The 17,758-nt window shown below is 38.2% G+C and overlaps 1 protein-coding gene across 2 annotated transcripts in view; it reads left to right on the top strand.

Annotated features, from left to right (window-relative positions):
* Positions 1-17,758, top strand: part of dennd1b (DENN/MADD domain containing 1B) — a 142,249-nt gene that overhangs the window by 98,294 nt on the left and 26,197 nt on the right. For both annotated transcript variants that reach the window (XM_087784870.1, XM_087784871.1), the window contains 2 exons: positions 5,814-5,939; positions 10,830-10,931. In XM_087784870.1, coding sequence (XP_087640996.1) covers positions 5,814-5,939; positions 10,830-10,931 — 228 coding nt within the window. The remainder of the gene's footprint in view (positions 1-5,813; positions 5,940-10,829; positions 10,932-17,758) is intronic.

The following is a 17,758-nucleotide window of genomic DNA, read 5'->3' as shown; positions in this document are numbered from 1 at the left end:
CAAACTGCAGCACATCAAAAGAAAGTGGGAGATTTTCATAACCATTTTTTTTCTTTGTAGTTCTTTAATTGCATCCCCATGGCTTTCCTTCCCTGGACAGAATCTTAAACAAAACATTCTTTTTTTGGAGAGAGGAAAATCCAACTTTTTTTTTGTGCTTTTCTCAAATATCAGGATCCTGAAATTTGAGAGGATTTTAACAATATTTCGCACGCTTTTAATTCAAATTGCGAGTTTGCTGCCTGCAAAAAACAACAGCCAGTTTAATAAATGTATTGAGGTATTGTAAGTATTTTTTTATTTTTAACATGCTCATTGTTGAGTTTCACATACAGCACATTCACAGGTTATGTGTGTTAAACAATCCTGACTCACTTCCTGTAGGGTTTCTGATCGTCGTTAAGTACATTTTACTTCTGCCATTGAACGCGACGACCAATGTGTGTCAAACCTAATTTAACATTTGGTTGTTTTTTTTTCCACAATTCCTTTACAAGTAACACATTTAGGAAAACATTTAAGAAACAGAGAGACGTCCTTTGAGAGCACAGTCTTTTTTCAATAGATAAATGAACGCATAAATATAATATTTTTGGCCTTTATTTTTGCATAATGAAATTATATTATATTTTAATTGTGTAATAAAATAAAAATAGAAGGTAATACTTTAATAATTTACTGTATTGATTGTTTTGTTTTTTTAATGATTATGCAATAATGATTGCATTATTACAAAAGTAAGTATACAATTTCACACAAATGATAAAATAAACAATTCATCAGTTAATTTATTTATTTTTTACTTTGAGAACACGTATCTAAGGTCAAAGATAATGTTTTGTTGTTTACATATTCCTGTCCTCTCACCCTTTAATTTTTTTAAAATATTTTACTTTTGATTTCATATATATCTATATATCTCTATATATATACATAATGACATTTAATTCATATTATATTGATTTCAAAACACTTTTCCATCTCCTCATAGAGTCCGACAATCTCATGCTGTCTGATCAGAAAATAACTTAAATGTTAAATGTTTCCTCGACATGAACAGCTGACCAATGATGGAGTCATGTTATACGTGTGCTGTGTATGACGTGGTCACTAGAGTTCATGAAGGATCATTTAAAAACACGCGTGGGCGCCTCTATAACACCTGATGAAATGCTGCAGACTCACAGCTCAGTTTCCCACTCGTCATGTGCGTCCTAATGTATTTATTAACGCGGGGATGCGACTCACCACGTCTCTGGAACAGATGTGCATTTCCCCCCTCGTTCCTGCGCTCACCGCTGCATCGACACACACTCGCGCCGGCACAGATGTGTGATGTCAGCGACGGCGGAATCATCCTCGGCAGTCATACCGGGATCACCGTTGCACCTGCTAATTACCATCTCCAGCTGGAGAGTTAAATGGAGATCTGTTCTATGTCTGCCCTTTGACCTCCTGCTCTTTATGTGACGCACTTCAAACCCTGTTTGGGGCCGGCCGGGCCGGGCCTTAATGAGGCCCTGTGTCTGCCCTCCGTGGGTTTTCGCGCCTCCGTTGCTCCTGCTTTCATCCCCGACCATCTTCCCTTGATGTAAATTGAAAAGATCACAGCTACGGGGAGAGGACCTGTACTGGAAAGGCCTCTCTGCATAGATTATGAATATCACAACTCAACAGTTTTTTTTTCTTTCCCTCCCTCTCTCTCCCCCTCCCTCGCTCGGCTGCCACCCCTCTCCTGTACAATACCATAGTTCTAATTGGACCCAATGGGGGACTCTGGCTTTGATCTCGTCACCGCCACTGTGACTTTACACTAAAAAATGTCACAGCCAAATCGGGTTATCACCTGTAGTGCTTGGCCTTCCTCTGATGCCTGTGCGCGTCTCGTTAGTTTTGCTCAAACTGTAAAAGTTAATTAGTTTGACAGAGCCATTACCGCAGAGACGTACCTGATGACTGTAGGCTTAGGCGCTGGATTCAGAACCCCAATTACAAAACACACATTTGTTTTTCCCTCCACTCGTGATGAATCGCTGTGTTTTCTCTCTGTCGCTTCCCTTTTAGCAGAACATCATCTCACCTGTCAGGCTTCGTCTCCGTTTTAGTATCATGTTACTTCCTCTCTGGTTTTATCAATTACCACCAGACTTGAGTTACCTGCAGAGAGACGTCTTAATAAAGACTTTTTTCTCTTCCTCCCTTATAAATCCTTTTTTTCTACACTCTACACTCAACTCATAGACATTCTTATTTGTGCAGGCTTTTCCATGACTTTCTGTGTCTCCTGTGTTTGTCTTATCAACGTTTAAAGTATATATTTTAACTGTGTATTGTTTGTGATTGTTAGAGTGCTTTGTGACCTTGGTCTAGAAATAACCTTCAATTCCTTCATTTGGTCAATAATGGATTTTCAACTTTTAGAGATTTTTTTTGTTATTTATTTTCATCTAACACTCACACATTTTTTTGTTTTGTTTTAATTTTAATTTTTTTATTTCCTGCTTTATCTTATGACCCTTTTCTTCTTATTCTTGCGTTAGGTTAGGTAAGGTAGAACTTTATTGATCCCTCAGGAGGTCTCTTTCGGGAAACTGTTTTTTTTTCCAAATTATCCACAGCAAATACAGCAATTTTTCATAAAAAATAATCAAAATAAAATAAGGACAAGAACAAAGAGAATAAAGAAATGTAAATAATTGTCTTCCATTTGTTATTAATCGTCTTTCATTTGTAGTCTTATTCCTATTTTTTTCTTTTTTCCTCTGTTTACCCTTAACTCTTCTTTTCCTCTTCAATCGCTTTCTTAAAATTTTCTGACATGAATGAATTTGGAAAATGTGAAAATAATAACATATTATCTATTATTCATTCCCATCTATTTATTTTAAGTTTTCTAAAAATACATGTTTTGATTTATCTGCTTCGTCTCATTTCCCGTTTCTTCTTGCTCCTGCGTTTAATTGGACAATTATTTAATTTAAATTGTTTTTGAGCTTTCTTTGTAGTCGTCTGTAGACTTTTTGTTGTTTATTTTACCAGCATTTTCTTAAGTATTCTTAATTTTTAATTTTTTAATTGTTTCTTATATTTATTATTTGTTAGTATAGAAAGTGAAATAACACATATTGAGTTAAATCTATTATATCATCATCAGTCCTTCTATCAGGTTCCTTGAAAGACTTCCTTCTCATTCATTCGTCATAAATCTTGAGGCCTTAATCACAGTTTGTCTAAGGAACACACTTATTGTCGTCACCTCATTAAAGTGTGTTTGCCTCTGCGTCGCTCCGGCCTGCTCAGAACTTGGTGTGAAGTTAAAGTCTCGTCGCTGCAGCAGCGCTTGAGGAACTCCTCCTCTGCTCAGACCGACGTTGTGTTCGCTTTGATTCCCCGCCTGACAAAGAAAAGGCATTTTTAATGATTTGCAACAAACGTGGTGGAAATGTAGAGAAACACACAGACATGAAATATTAATTTTTGAGATGACTTTACATAAACATTAAAGCATTTATCAGGACGAGATGACACTTGTTAATTTAACCGTGATAAACTTAGTGTTTGATGCCTCGTAGCATTTTTTCGATGGCAGCGCGGGGACATGGTGGCGCGAGATCACCCAGGGGAGACTCTTCGTTTTGTCTTCGTCCCAGTTTAAGACCGTCACTCTCTGTCTCTCGGCTGCTTTCTTCCCCTCTCTGTCTGTTCCTCTCCTCTCCCCACTTTGCTTCTCCTCCCTCAAGTTTTCCGATGGCAGGCAGCGACGAGCTCGGATCGCTCCAGCTTCACAGTGTGGTGCTGTTTTGAAGGCCGGTGTTTCAATTAGACTTGATCACAATTGTGTTGTTAGTTTGAAACCAGGCCATGTTGAAGATCAAACTGCCAACTGTCATTCATCCGTTGCCAGGATGGACTTGATAAATGACGTCAGTGAAACCCAAACACAAGTTTTGAAGCTTTATATACAATATTACATCCTTAAACATCCCCATGTTTTTTGCTTTCTTAAAGGGAAGTGGAGTCACATACTGTGCATTATTGTCCACAAATTAAGTCAAATCTTACTTTCCAAGATTGATTCCAAAATGATTTTATAGATTTCCTGGTGAATTTTGGGCGAGTTGAAGAGATCCAAGTGGTGTATTTTCAATATTATCCTTTTGCTCTTTACTGCTCCCACAAGTCCTGAATAGATATTTGATGAGTCACAGGCTCTACCCTGTGAAGTGGCTTTTAGGTAAAAACTAAAAATATCTTCATGATTCAGGATCTGGTCACACACAATGAGCAACACTTAAAAAAGTGAAGACAATGACAATGTAAAAATCTCGGTTCACCAGGTAAATGAAGTATCCACTTGAGACTCGTTGCACATCCTCTTAATTAGCTTTCAAATCCTATTGATTTTTAACAGTTCTGTTATCGTTTTTATTGAAATTAAGTGTGTATGGTATAAAACAATTTGAGTCATTGTATTTACAATTAATATGAAAATATTCACTACGTGCTGTGTTGCAATTCTTGGCCCCTTTAAGTCTGCAGTTATTACCTCCTATACAGCTGATGGAACGTTCAAATCCTACGAGATCCCAGCAATGACTGAGGACGAGAGGATACAATTGACTACAAGGATTTTAAAGCTGATGTTTGGACGGATGTTTACGGATGAAAACTGATTTGTCAAGAGTCATGCGATCTGATATTCTGCCATGTTCATTACTAGTGGAATATTAGGACAGTACTGCAAATATACCCATGTGCCAAACATCTCAAGACCTTTAATTCGTGCAGGCTTTTCCTTGATTTTCTAAGGCTCTTGTGTTTGTCCCAGTGTTGTCTTAACCTTTTAAGTATTTGTTTTATTGGGTATTTTTTTGATTGTTTAAGCGCTTTGTGACCCTTGTCCAGAATAGCGCTCTATAAATACTTACTACTTACTTACTTACTTACTGTATCGCAATATATTGTATTAGCCCCTGTATCGTGATACGTATCATATCACTAGATTCTTACCAACACATACTCTTAGTCAAATCTAGGGCTCAAACCCTGCGACAAGGTGGTCAATAAAGGGTTAAATCATCTTGGTTCAGGTTGACTTTTGCTGCTTCCCTGAACATCTCACAACAAGAGCCCGACAGGCAAATGAAGAGGTTCTGTTGGAGCTCTGCGTCGGGTCTTTGTGCTCGGCTCACACAGAGCAGCAGTCCCGGCGCTGCGCAGGTGAGGAGAGCCTCTTGACAACTTTCTCTCCAGACTCCCCGGGGCCCGTGGCCGGGGTGAAGCTTTTGTCATCCTAAAAACTACGCTCGGTCCTGCTGCTGCTCTTCTGCTGCCTCCAGTGTGGGAGGCAGCGCCGGGAGAGAGTAGAAATAATTAAAGATATTTTATGTCAAGAGTCCCTTTTTTTTTTTTTCTTTTTCGAGGCGAGTCCAGGAGAGCTGACGGGAGGAGGGTGTCGCAGAACTGGGAGGAATAAGTAGTAAGAAGTGGAAGAAGGGAAAAATGGAGGCGGCAGCATGCAGAGAGGAAGACAACGGTGCGAGTTTTCGTATCCCCTCTGTCGCCCCCTCCTGCTCTGCACCCCCCATCCTGACTCAATTAGCAGAGCAGCAGGTGCTCCCGCAGCACAACAGATCTGCTCGCAGGGAAGGCTGAAGCGTTTCCCTTTCTGCTCATTCTTTTTTAAGATGACCTGTAAATGTGATACTTCACACCCGGAATGGGCTTGCTGTTTCCTCCGCCAATTTCAAAGGTGATAATTTAACTTTTATCCCTCTCTTCACCCCCCCCGCTCTCTCCTCCTCCTCCACCAGGTCTACTCTCTGAAGAGCAAGCTGAAGAAGCAGTCCACGGCAACAGGAAGTGGGGTCGCCAGGGCCTTCCTGAGAGCACAGGCGGCTCTGTTCGGTTCCTACCGAGACGCCCTCAGATACAAACCAGTAAGAGAACGTCTCCACGTACTTCATCGTCACACAATACCATAATACAAGAGTCACTTCTTACAAAGAACCAATTTCATCATATTATGAATGTTAATATATCTTTAAAAGGCCAACTCTTAAATTACAAGTTCCAAATAATAATGCATAACGAAATCATCCAAAAGTGTAATACCTAAACGTATATGCCAGGAAAGTTCAATAGTTAAATAACAAGTATTCTAAAGGTTTTTGGGGAGAGGAACAAACGGTTATTACCAGAACTGAAGATGCGATTCCACAGTCGAAGAACCCAAACCTCTGTCCAATGAGAACATGACCATGAAGAGGCAACAGGGCAACAAAATAAAGCATAAAAAAAACATCTATGAGAAGAATTATGTCCAGATGTTTAATCCCCAAATCATTGTCATATTATTGAATAAAGTGGGTTTTGAAAGTAATTTTTTTTTTAAGAAGAATCGAAATGGGATTCTGTATCGTTGCATCCACTTCACCTTCAACCTGTGCACCGGATTAAATCCAAAGAAAGAGTCAAACATTCTCAAAATGTTTCTCCAGATCCCATTAGGATCACCACAAAGGTCAAAGTAGTTCATGACTGCAATATGTGTAACACATACAGAGGATTAAAATGAAAGTACTGAAAGACCCACGGTTCTACAAAAAAACTAGAACTATAACAAAACTAAAGTATATATAGTATTAAGTAAGTAAATAAGTTATTAATTTTTATTTGTATAGCGCCAGGGTCACAAAGGTATTTTTTCATGTAAAAAGATCAATGATCACAAACCTTGTCTGGACGATCTTGTCTACTCCAACAAGCAGTTCCCTCGAGGAGAGACCTTGAATGATTGACATTGATTATGTATTAAAAAATAAATAAATAGTTTTTAACGCTTCTTTGTAAAGTGGGAATTCAGCGAAGAAGGATAACCACTGAATTGTTTATCCCAATAAATTGCATAACAACCTCTTTATTTACCAATGTGTGTGTACTATACTGTATAATGTACTATTTCAAGCCTGACCCTCAGATCATCCTCCCTAGTCCTCCTTCTTAATGTCTATGAACCTAATTGGTTCTTTTCTTCTTCTCCTGATATCTCCATCTCAACATTCCTGGTCAAAGCCATCTGACCTCACTATCTTTTTCACTCAACTGATCTGATCTTCTCGACCTCAGCATGATTTGTTTCTCTTGGACATGAAATAGTTCAGTAGAAATTCACTTTTTTTTTTACTTGAGAATCAAGACTGAAAGAGAAGTCCTTGTGAACTTCATAATTTAATATAGTAGGAACATGAATGTTAAGCATATATTTGATTTTTCTGAAAGTTGCTGTCACAGTCTCAAGTTCAATTTCTCAGCCTTCTGGAAGATCGTGGCGGTTTTGAGGGAAAGTAAGAGGTGTGTTTTCAGACGTGTGCAGATCTAAGGTGGGCCTGTCGAAGGCACTCAAATGTCAGAGGAGCTGAAAGAAGTCAAGACGTTCCCTTTGAAGATCCCTTTTAGCCACCTTTGGTGTTTTACTCTCCTCTGCTAAGCCCCCTGAACATTTCTTTTGTGGGTCTTTTCTGCTTATCAAGTGTGAGTCAGAGCAGAGCAAACTACAGCATGTCCTGTTTGTCAAATAGCGAAGCCTTTGTTCCTCTGGCTTTGAGATTAATTGGACTTTGTGGACTCCCGGAGTCAAGATGCTACATTATTGATGCCGTCTCTCTTTTCTCTGTATCCCAGCCGTATGTGTACAAACTGCCTCCCCTCGGACAAAAGCAGAGACCCCATGTTTGTGTGTAGAGCCAGAGTTCTTCTTCTCTCTCTCGCTCTCCATAAACCATCCTCATCACCAACGATCATTTGCACAGAAACACGGTAGCGTCGAATATCTGGTTCATGTTTCAAGAGGTTGCTGAGCTCGGAGCTGTGACTGGCCCCATATGTCTCGACAGAAGGTGGGTGCGGGTACTTAGCAGGAGCCTCGCTGAGTTGTAAATTAAACAGTTCTATAGAATATTGGCAGTCAGATTTTCTTTAAGTTTTTAACTGGAGGTGGCCCAGATCAAAGATTATGTTTTTTTTAATCACCACTGGTTACTAGAACTGAGGCCCTTCTGTGTCTTTTATTAAGTTGAGTTAAGTCTTATTAGTTAAGAACAACATGATCGGTAGACACCCAAGAACATCACAACCCCAACTCATCATCAATCATCTTTTACATAACTGTAATTGAATGATTTAAAGATTTTTAACAACAAATTATAATGTCAAAATAGTGCTGTCCAATATTTAATGTAATGGGCTGCAAGAGATTACAACTCAATTAAAAAACTACAGCTTAAGTTTGAACAAAAGGGACCAGGATTCAATTTGTGTCATTTGTCTTGGTGAACTGGGCTCATTTTGTCATTAGACGAAGCTATACTATAATATAGCTTTGCATCATTTCAGAAGTCAATACTCAAGATTCAAGAAATATTTCAGGTTGTGGATCATCAACCAAAATATTTGTCTTTTTAATGTACTGTATAATGGATGTTAGCTGTGTCAGGAAGTAGTTGTTAAAAGATGCATTTGGAGTTTCTTTTTTAATTTATTAACTTTTAAATTAGAATGTAAACAAATCTCAAACCTCGGATTGGCATCACCCGGTAGGGCCACAATATTATTATCAGATGTGTAAAAGTGGTGCATTGCTGTCACTACCCGCAACATACATACTCAATAATAAATTAACATTGTAGTGAACATTATGAGTTCAGCACTGATTTTAAAACAACAAGAGTCTGTTTACATTTTTAAGGGAAATGTTTCGCTTGTTTTTGATCGACAATGTGAACAACATTAATTTAAATGAAGCATAATAATGTTTATTCGAATGTGAAATCAATGATGCATGCTTGAGTGGTTTATATGCATCTATAATATATTTTCCTAGACATACATTTTTATTTTCTTTGGCTGTTCAGCATAAGGCCATATCTATTTATTTTTAAGATTAAGTTGTTGTTTCAAGCGCAAACATTCCAAAGTAGACGGTTTTAATGGACAGACTGTATCCAGGAAAATTAAGAAACAATTAAGAATCTTTTCCACAGTGGCAATACTTCCAAAACGTCTTTGATGAGAATATTATGCTTAACCCATGTAATAAAATACAAGAAGAAATTTAACGATCAATATGGTCTTCAAAAAAATTAAAGTATAACTAAGAAGTCTCAGTGAATCATTCGAGTGTCATATTGGCTCGTTTTTGATATTGAAAAAAGTCATAAATCCTCCTTTTCTGAAAACTTTACTGAGATAATGTTTGCCCTAATGTCATATCTATTAATATTTTATTAATATTTAATGTTCACAACAAGTTTGCAAGGAATGTGGAACTCTTGGGTAAAACGTATGCTTTACTCTTCTGAGCGAGGTGGCGCTGTTTGTAAGCTTGATCTAAAAAAAATTGTAAAATATTGTTGGGCAATTAAGTTGCCTTAATCCCTTCCTCTTAAACACAAATTTGTATTTGTAGGTCCTGGCCCTACAGAAACCAACATGACCACATCATCTGCAAAAAGCAGTGACTTGATCCTGACATCTAAAGATTTAAATTCACAAACGGATCAAGTACCAAAAGTTGGTGTCAGCTCCACCTTCTATAGCAGTATTATTGAAGGATCATCGTCAGTGTGTGTGTCTGCTCACACAACTCAAAAACCTGCTGCAAATGCAACATGAGTTTCACACTCTAATGAGGAGCGAGTGTGTTTGGGAGGGAACTTATCAGCCTCCAACCTAATCCTACTTTTATGTAAATTTAAAGGCCACAACTGTTAATGGAACGTTCTAATAAGCCTGGATCCTAATCCGTAGCCGCTTCATGTGGTGAAGTTTGAACATGGTAAAAGTGTTAATGACCGTCTCTGTTTGTCATATTAAAAAACCCAACTCTATGATTCCTGTCTAAATATTTTTTTAAGCCTAATTTATTGGCTAAAATGTGTCGAATTGCCGTTGATTCGACTAGATCTCCTCGTTAATGTCGCAGATGTGGCGCTGGGGTGATCATGGTGGCCTTGTTTATGTGATGTCACTGTTTGCTTTTTGGTATTATTGCTCATATTCCACCGCTGGTTTTTTACTGAAGACACAGACGGCTGCTTTACTGTCGACCACATTTGTCGGAGCAGCGGTGGTCAGAGCGGCCCGGTAGGCGACCGCAGGGATTATTCAATTACAGCAGGAGCGATGTCCAACTGCTGATATATTACGAAAACGCCTTGAGTGATGTAAGTGGATGCTTGTTATTGTGATGTAATCGGGGCCACGGCTATCATCCACCCAGCCCTGGAAATGGGGTTGTGGTGCAAAGTTTTTTTTTTACATTCCCTCTATTGTGCTGCAACAAAGCACATTGTTTTTTCTTCCCCCCTCTCGAATTGAGTTCATCATTGGAACATGTGAGAATTATGTTAATTATGAGAAAGCATGAATTTCAGATGACTGCCAGGCGGCGCCCGATTGGCTGGCGGAGGTTTTGTTGTCACGCGCCGAGTCTACAGCTCACAGGCCGATAGACATGATGTAAGACACGGTAATCATTTGTTCACATGGAGTTTACTGGAGCTCCGTCGTCTGGACTGAGGGAATTTTCTTCTGCCAGGGGAACTTAACTTCACTTTTCCCTATTCTCCCCTCCCCCTCTCTTTAAGTCCACATTAATGAAGAAATTTGTTGAAATAGTTTGAGGAAAAAAAAAAAGAAAAGTTCAAAACTCATAACAGAAACAGACGTGATCACTTTAGCGTCTCTTCCTGACCTCATTATTCGAATTTGATCCAAAGCGAAAGCGGCGAATTCCGATTGTGAGCTAATAAAGTGTGTTGTGTGTTCAGGGCGAGCCCATCACATTCTGCGAGGAAGGCTTCGTGAACCATCGCTCCAGCACCATGAAGAACTTCCTGTCCATGGCCGTCAACCTGCAGCTCTTCAAACAGGTACGAACATCTGGCTCTTCTTGTGAAGGCGGCGTCGGTCAGCAGCCGACTGGAAACAGCTATTGAATGCACATCATGTAACTTAAGGCTGCAGATATTTTTGCTGATCAGTAAGTCATCGAATATTTAGATGAAGTTTCTTTTAATGATAAATCACAGCGTATTTGGCTGCAACTGGCTTCTTAATTCATTTCAAGGTTGTGTTTGGCGAGGGATTATTAATACAGATCGTTGAAACTCATGAATAAAACTGACTTTTTTTTTTTTTTGCTCCGAGAAGCAGATTAGCAAGTATAAAATTAGGATGTGAAAAGTCAACTATGGTGGACCTGAAGGTCTCAAATAGCTGAAACTAAACACAAATTTACAAGATCAACACTAGTTTGTTATGTTATCAACTGACACATGTAGGTGTAACTTTAAAGTTAAAAGCAAGATGGCTGAAAAACTAGATCAATTGCAGACAAAATGTTGTTTTGTTTCTGTTCCTCAAGAACTTTGCTGGTCAAAAAAATGTTGGAAACAACAACTGCAGATTACTGACATTTTTACTTTCAAGATTTTTTGAATGAAACACCTTGGAAAATAAGGCTAAATTTGTTGCAACCCCTATTGATAATAAGTGATGAAACGATGAATCTAGTTAAATTGAATTTTTATTGACAGTATGTTACTAACACTAACCATAGTACTGCACAAACCAACAAATACACGTAATAAACACAAAAGACTCAGATAGAAAATATATTAGAATCACAACATATTACATGCAAACGCCAAAAACATAAGATGTAGAAAAAAAACAAATGTATTTATATAGATTTGAAATATCCGAGCACAAAATGATCCCAATTGAACAAAGATGACGTAATCTGCTCATCAGCCAGCTGTAATCATGCCCCGCTTTGTTTATACAACGATACCCTTGGAAGTGGATACTTTCAGGATTGATCATGTGCAGTGACAAACCTTGACCAATCATAGCAGAGTGGGTGTGGTTATGTTAACCAGATTTAATCTCCAGATATTTAAGTGTTTTCAGTGGGTGGAGTGTTTTGTACAGACAAATACTGATGAGTACAATAGAGGTCCAAGATCTATTTAAGACACACTTAAATCATCACGTTAGTTGCCCTTTAAGACAAATACTGAATCAGTGTCTGGTAACTTCTCAGTTATGATATATAACACACATGGACAAGTTAGTTTGTGTTTGTTATTGTATTAACTCTAAATAAAACTTTCTTGAGTTTTTGTTTCAGATGTCTTTTCACTTATTTTTTTAACTTTTGTGAAGATTTGTTGCAACTCAAAATAAATGGACAAAATATTGACGTGATATTTAGAGGAAAAGGTTAATTTTCTATCAGTATCTTTTACACAAAAGGTTTATAGGCTTTGCCATATTAAGGTTTATTTAATCTTTATATTTATTTCTTTAATATGCTTACTTACTTACTATATTTAAGCTCTTCGCTACTCTTTTTGGATTGACAGCCCCTCACCTCAGACACTATGTAACGTGGCCTCAGAGGAAATGTAATTGCTTGTCCCTGATCTATCTGTTGAAAACAGACATTTAACATGCTATTAACACATTTTTAAAATGTCCATTTATTCATTTAATCATCTTTGTATTTGTATCACTTTCCCCTCTATCTTTATCTTACTTTTATATGTATTTTTGGAATAAAAATACATTTTGTTTATTTACTCTTTTTTGTTAAAATTCAGGGCAGGACATTTTCTACCTCCCCAAAAATCGAAGTAATTCCAGTTGCACAGGAACGGCGAGAGGCCAAGAGCGCTGGGATTAAAAGTGGTTATTGACCCCAGGAAGATGTTTACTCTGGTTGTCATGCATACATATCAGGCAGTCCTGCTCAAATTCAAGATTCTATTTGGTTTGTTTACATGCAAGTGGAATCTGGTAACAGCGGAAAACAGCCTGGAATTTTAACTGGCGGCCTCTCCGACACGTCGACTCCTCTGTGGTTGTTTTGTTGGAGCAGGTATCCTTTATTTATTAGCGGTTACAGGAGTTTTCCTCAAAATCATGTATTCTTAATGCGTTTCCCCCCCGAAAAGTCCTCCAACAACGCTCACCCCAGCTCAGAGGAAGAGAATCTTTTCACCCCTCGTCCTGGCTTTGTGATCTCTGACCTGTGATAGTGGAGCGATTTAACCCCCAGAGAACCGCGGCGTGGCCCTCAATCAGCCTTTTGTTTCTCTGGACACTCTTCCCCATCCATAATTTTCCCAGGCAGAGGAGATAGCGAGCAGCAGTTCAAAGAACCCTCCCGGCTGGCTTCTGCTTGAGTGGTAGCGTTGGGAAAGCAGCTCTTATCTCCTCCACCACACAGGGGACGGGATGCGCTTATCTTTTTCACTCCTCTTTCTGCTAAAGTCAGATGCCAGGTTTGTGCACCATCTCTGCTCTGGCCATGACCCACGTCTTCAAGAAGCACATCAATAACTCACTTGTGCTCAGCCCTCATCAGAGTCCAGATCTTTGTTGTCTATGATTCACTCACTATAAGAAAGAATGTGTTTGTGCACAGACACCACAAAAGCTTCCCTCAAACAAGTTTGTTTTTTTCCCAAAACTTCATACGCTGCTTGTTTTTTAAGATAAGTTATGTAAAGCTAGATTTATATCTCTTATTATGTCTAAGGTCAACAGCCAGAGATGTCGATCTCCATATTGACACTTAAGGTTGTAGATATCCAGTTTAAGATCTACATTTATATTATATTTTCTCTTTTCTTTTGATCCTCAGTTCAGCATCACATTCCGTACTGTATATCAACTTCAATAAGTTTAAATTCTCAGATTTAACATCATAAGTTTTGCATTCTGCATTTTGCCTGTTTAGTTTATTTGTCCACAACTTTAAAAAACTTTGAAAAACATGGCCCTGTGCTAAATCTGAACCACCATGTCATTGTATGTAGACGGATGTCTGTAACAATAAAATGTATAACATTATATGTTAATATTATAACATTTAATAAAATGCATTCTTGGAGGATCAATATATTTTAATTATCTCTGTCTTTGTCCTCAAACACTAAAAAAAAGTCTTTCAACATGATTTTTACTGTAATTAGAAATATCTGTATGATTTTTAGTCTCTGTTATTTATTTTATCTTAAACTCTGACATCTTTCAATTTCATAACATAAACATGAATATTAATCTACTTTAATCTACTAACATGACTTGGTTTTGGCTACTGGGCCATAAGTGACTGAAGACATCATAAATATTGAGATTAATAGAACTTGAAATGAAAGCTTGACAACAATTTTCAAATTCCAATAGAAACTGATGAACTATAATGACACATTATTTCAACAAAACAAAACGCTAAAAGAATCAACAGACTACAGAAACTACAGCAGTTATCCATACTACTGCGTTTTTGACAAAACGTTTCAGCACCTGAACACACCTGGAAATAAATACAAAAAATGACTTGTTCAGGTCAAAGGGGTTAGAAGGAGGGCAGAGGTCAAACTACATTTTAATCTCAAAGTGTGACTTCACAATTAAGCTCCAGTGATGGAGAATGCTAAACCGTTCTCAACTGTCCCTCTTTCTAAGTAGTGGAAAGCCGGCTGGTAGACTATTGTTCTAACAAGTCTCAAAGTCTTATTCAACAGTCATAGTTAATGATTCGATGACGGCCATCTTTTTTTTTTTTTTCATAAAAAGCTTTTGAAAATTAATCACCTGGAGAAAAAACTTTTTTTAACAATAATGGGCTATGAAGGTTAACTTCAGGTGATGCACGAATGGTAAAGACAAAAATCAGCCATGTTTCTTCTCGTGTGTGATTTAAGTATTAAAAGTCAGCATTGCCAAGACCAGACTGAAACAATTAAAAGGTGCTTAATAATCTGCCTCCTTATTTTTGGGGTTCAACCAATAATGCGGGTGTTAAATGTGACAGGTCTGCACCGGCAGCAGTGGGATCGAGCCTAAATTCAAACCATACTGTTTGAGCTGCCACGCACCAGCGCTCGTATAGGTGTTACCTGCTTCTGAGGTGTTAGCATCCACGCAGGAAATTGCTTTTTCTCTTGCTATTGTATTGTTGACGTCGTTGTTATTTCTTCTGTGTGCGGAGGGCAGAGAGATTTTTGAGAACGGAGAACTTTTTCCCTCTGAAATATTCCAGGAGTGGAATCAAGTAATGATTCATGAGAGCTTTTTCTTATCACATGACAAGAGAGGCCAATTAAAGCGGTGGATACCAACGTGGACGCTTTGATTCTAGCCACTGTTGTATTTCACCAGTCATGTTTGTCCTCCCACAAGAGCGCCCCCGGTGTCCTAGAGTCAAACCCATTTCGAGTCATCTCACCGTCGACGGATTTATAGTCGGAGCAAGTCGGGGAGAAGCCGGTTCCTCTCTTAAGTACACAAGACTTTCACACTGGAAAGTGGGAGAAGCCTCAAGGTCGGATCCGAGGGAGTGCGAGCTGACGGTTACCTGCCTCCACTCCACCGTCCTCGGCTCCTCCGCCAACGGTGATTCGATGAGCTCCTAATGACAGGACAAATCTACGCTCGGCTTTATCGAGTCTGCCCGGGTGGGATTACTCTGTGATTCACCGCCAGAAGCCTCTGTTGACAATGTACATTCACTCCGCCGATCAATAATCATCCGTCTTCTTCCCGCTCTATAAATTTGATTCCTGATGCATCTTCAGTTTGTAATTCATAACAGAGATATTAGATTTAATGCACGATGTGCGACTGCAGATACGCTGAACATAATTATGGGCCTCGGAGTGATTCATTGTGCAGCTCACTCTTGGACAGTAGGTCTGGCCACACAATACACGTCGTCCTCTCCAATAATCAGACTAAAAGCTTTCACCTGAAGCTACCCCGGTACTTTTTCTCAAACTCTGTTTCAATTTATAGCGGAGATAGAACAGAAAGGCTATGAAACGTAAGGTAAGAATGCTAGCTACACTAGCTAATAACAATCTCTTATTACATCACCAATAGTATTTACCATTTATTATGTTACTCTATGTGTGCTCACTTAGCTAAGGTGCAAAACAACCTCAAAACATATTATTTATTCTTGAATTTTAGTCTTTCTCATTGTTAATATTTTATAATGCTATAAGTGCTAGCCAAAAATGCTAGTTTGATGTAGCTGACGATTTGATAACAAACAATGGTCACCCTTTCATCGCATTCTCTTGGAGAGGGAGAGACTACGATTGATATTTACAGTGAACTTACAAACCTTTTTTTATCTTTAGAATCCTGACAGGATTGAAGTTAGTATTTCAAGTTACAATGAAGTCTTGGAACCTTCAGCCCAACTAGAACATTCTAAGATCTTATGAAAACGTACAACAGTCATTACAGTAACAGCCAAACTCATAGTCCCTGTTCATTCATTTTAATCACTTTGTTATTTAATATTTTTAGCGGAAACAAAACTTATTTTTTTAACTTTCTGGAATAAACAATGTTGTGTACTTCCAGAAAAGATATCTGCGTATTTAATGCAAATGTAAATGCACAACATGAATTTGTGCGAGAGCTAGTAATAGATGGACAAATTAGATTAAGCAGAAAATATACAGATAACATAACACAAATGTTAATTTAATAAAAAAGTCAATCCCAAAAAAAACCAGAAACTGTAAGTGCTCTGGTTGTTGACCGTCATATCCGTGTGTCATGATGTAAAAGAGGATTGTGTAGATTCTTAAATAGAAGCGACTGCTGATCACCACACAAGTTTTTCGAGGCCGGATAATGTTTCTCAGCGTGATCCAGACCAGCCTCGCTGCTGCCGCTCTGCTTTCAAAGGAACTCGTCTGTAAATGGTCTTGTAACCGGGAAAGATCGAGCAGAGCCATAAACTCAAATCCAGCCTTCAAACACAGGGTCCGACTTCCCCTCACTATTCACAATATCCTGTAAAGTCTCCACCCTTTATGGGCCGCAATTCCACAAATAAAATCCAGGTCGCTAAAATTTAATTTCCTTTAAGCTTAATCAATTAACCCCTTAAGAGACCAAATCCCGTTTTCAGCTCCACAATTGTCGTGGAAATAAATCTGCTCGGTCCGACTGGTCGGGGAGTCGGCGTTGCTGGAAGCCAGATGGAGAACTTCCAGTTCGAACCGTCAGAGACTCGTGGAGCTTGTATCCACCAGGGAAACTAAACGTGTCTGAAATCACATTTATGGTCTCGAAAACCATGTTCAAACGTCTCGGCAGACTTTCTCATATTTGAGTTGTTCTTTCTTGAGAGGAGAACAGTTGATGACAAGCACGGGAGCAGCAGGATCTGTTACCATAATACACTTTTATACTTTTCTCTCTGAATGATCTAGTCTAACAGCCAGTTAGTAGTACATCAGTCGGTTTCATTTCAAGAGCTGAATGTTTTAAAATGGCTGTTTTTCTATTCTCTAATCTGATTATTATCCTGACTCTTCGTTTCATTTTTTGTTTTAAATCTGCAAAATCATAATCATTATTCTTTTTGTCATTGTTTTCAGACTTTTTTTTTGTTGCTTAATTTACGTACATCTCTCACAAAATTGAGCGTCTTTTCATTGTTTTAAATCCTTTTATATATTTTCTTTTCATTGTTTTTGTATCCACAAAATACTAAAAAAAAAAATTTGTTTTTTTATTTACCAGGTCATGTCTGGGGCTCTGTACTCTTTTTATATATGAAATTAGTTTTTCCATTCATCTCTTATTCTTAATATCTCCGTTTTTATTATTATTATTTATTATCTATCCAATATTTTCTTCTTTATTTTTTTTTTTAACGAGT

This window comes from Callionymus lyra, chromosome 2 (assembly GCF_982586985.1).
Source record: "Callionymus lyra chromosome 2, fCalLyr1.hap1.1, whole genome shotgun sequence".
In the NCBI taxonomy this organism is placed as follows: Eukaryota; Metazoa; Chordata; class Actinopteri; order Syngnathiformes; family Callionymidae; genus Callionymus; species Callionymus lyra.
Note: the sequence above shows the minus strand (reverse complement) of the source record. Positions and strands in the feature narration are given on the sequence as shown.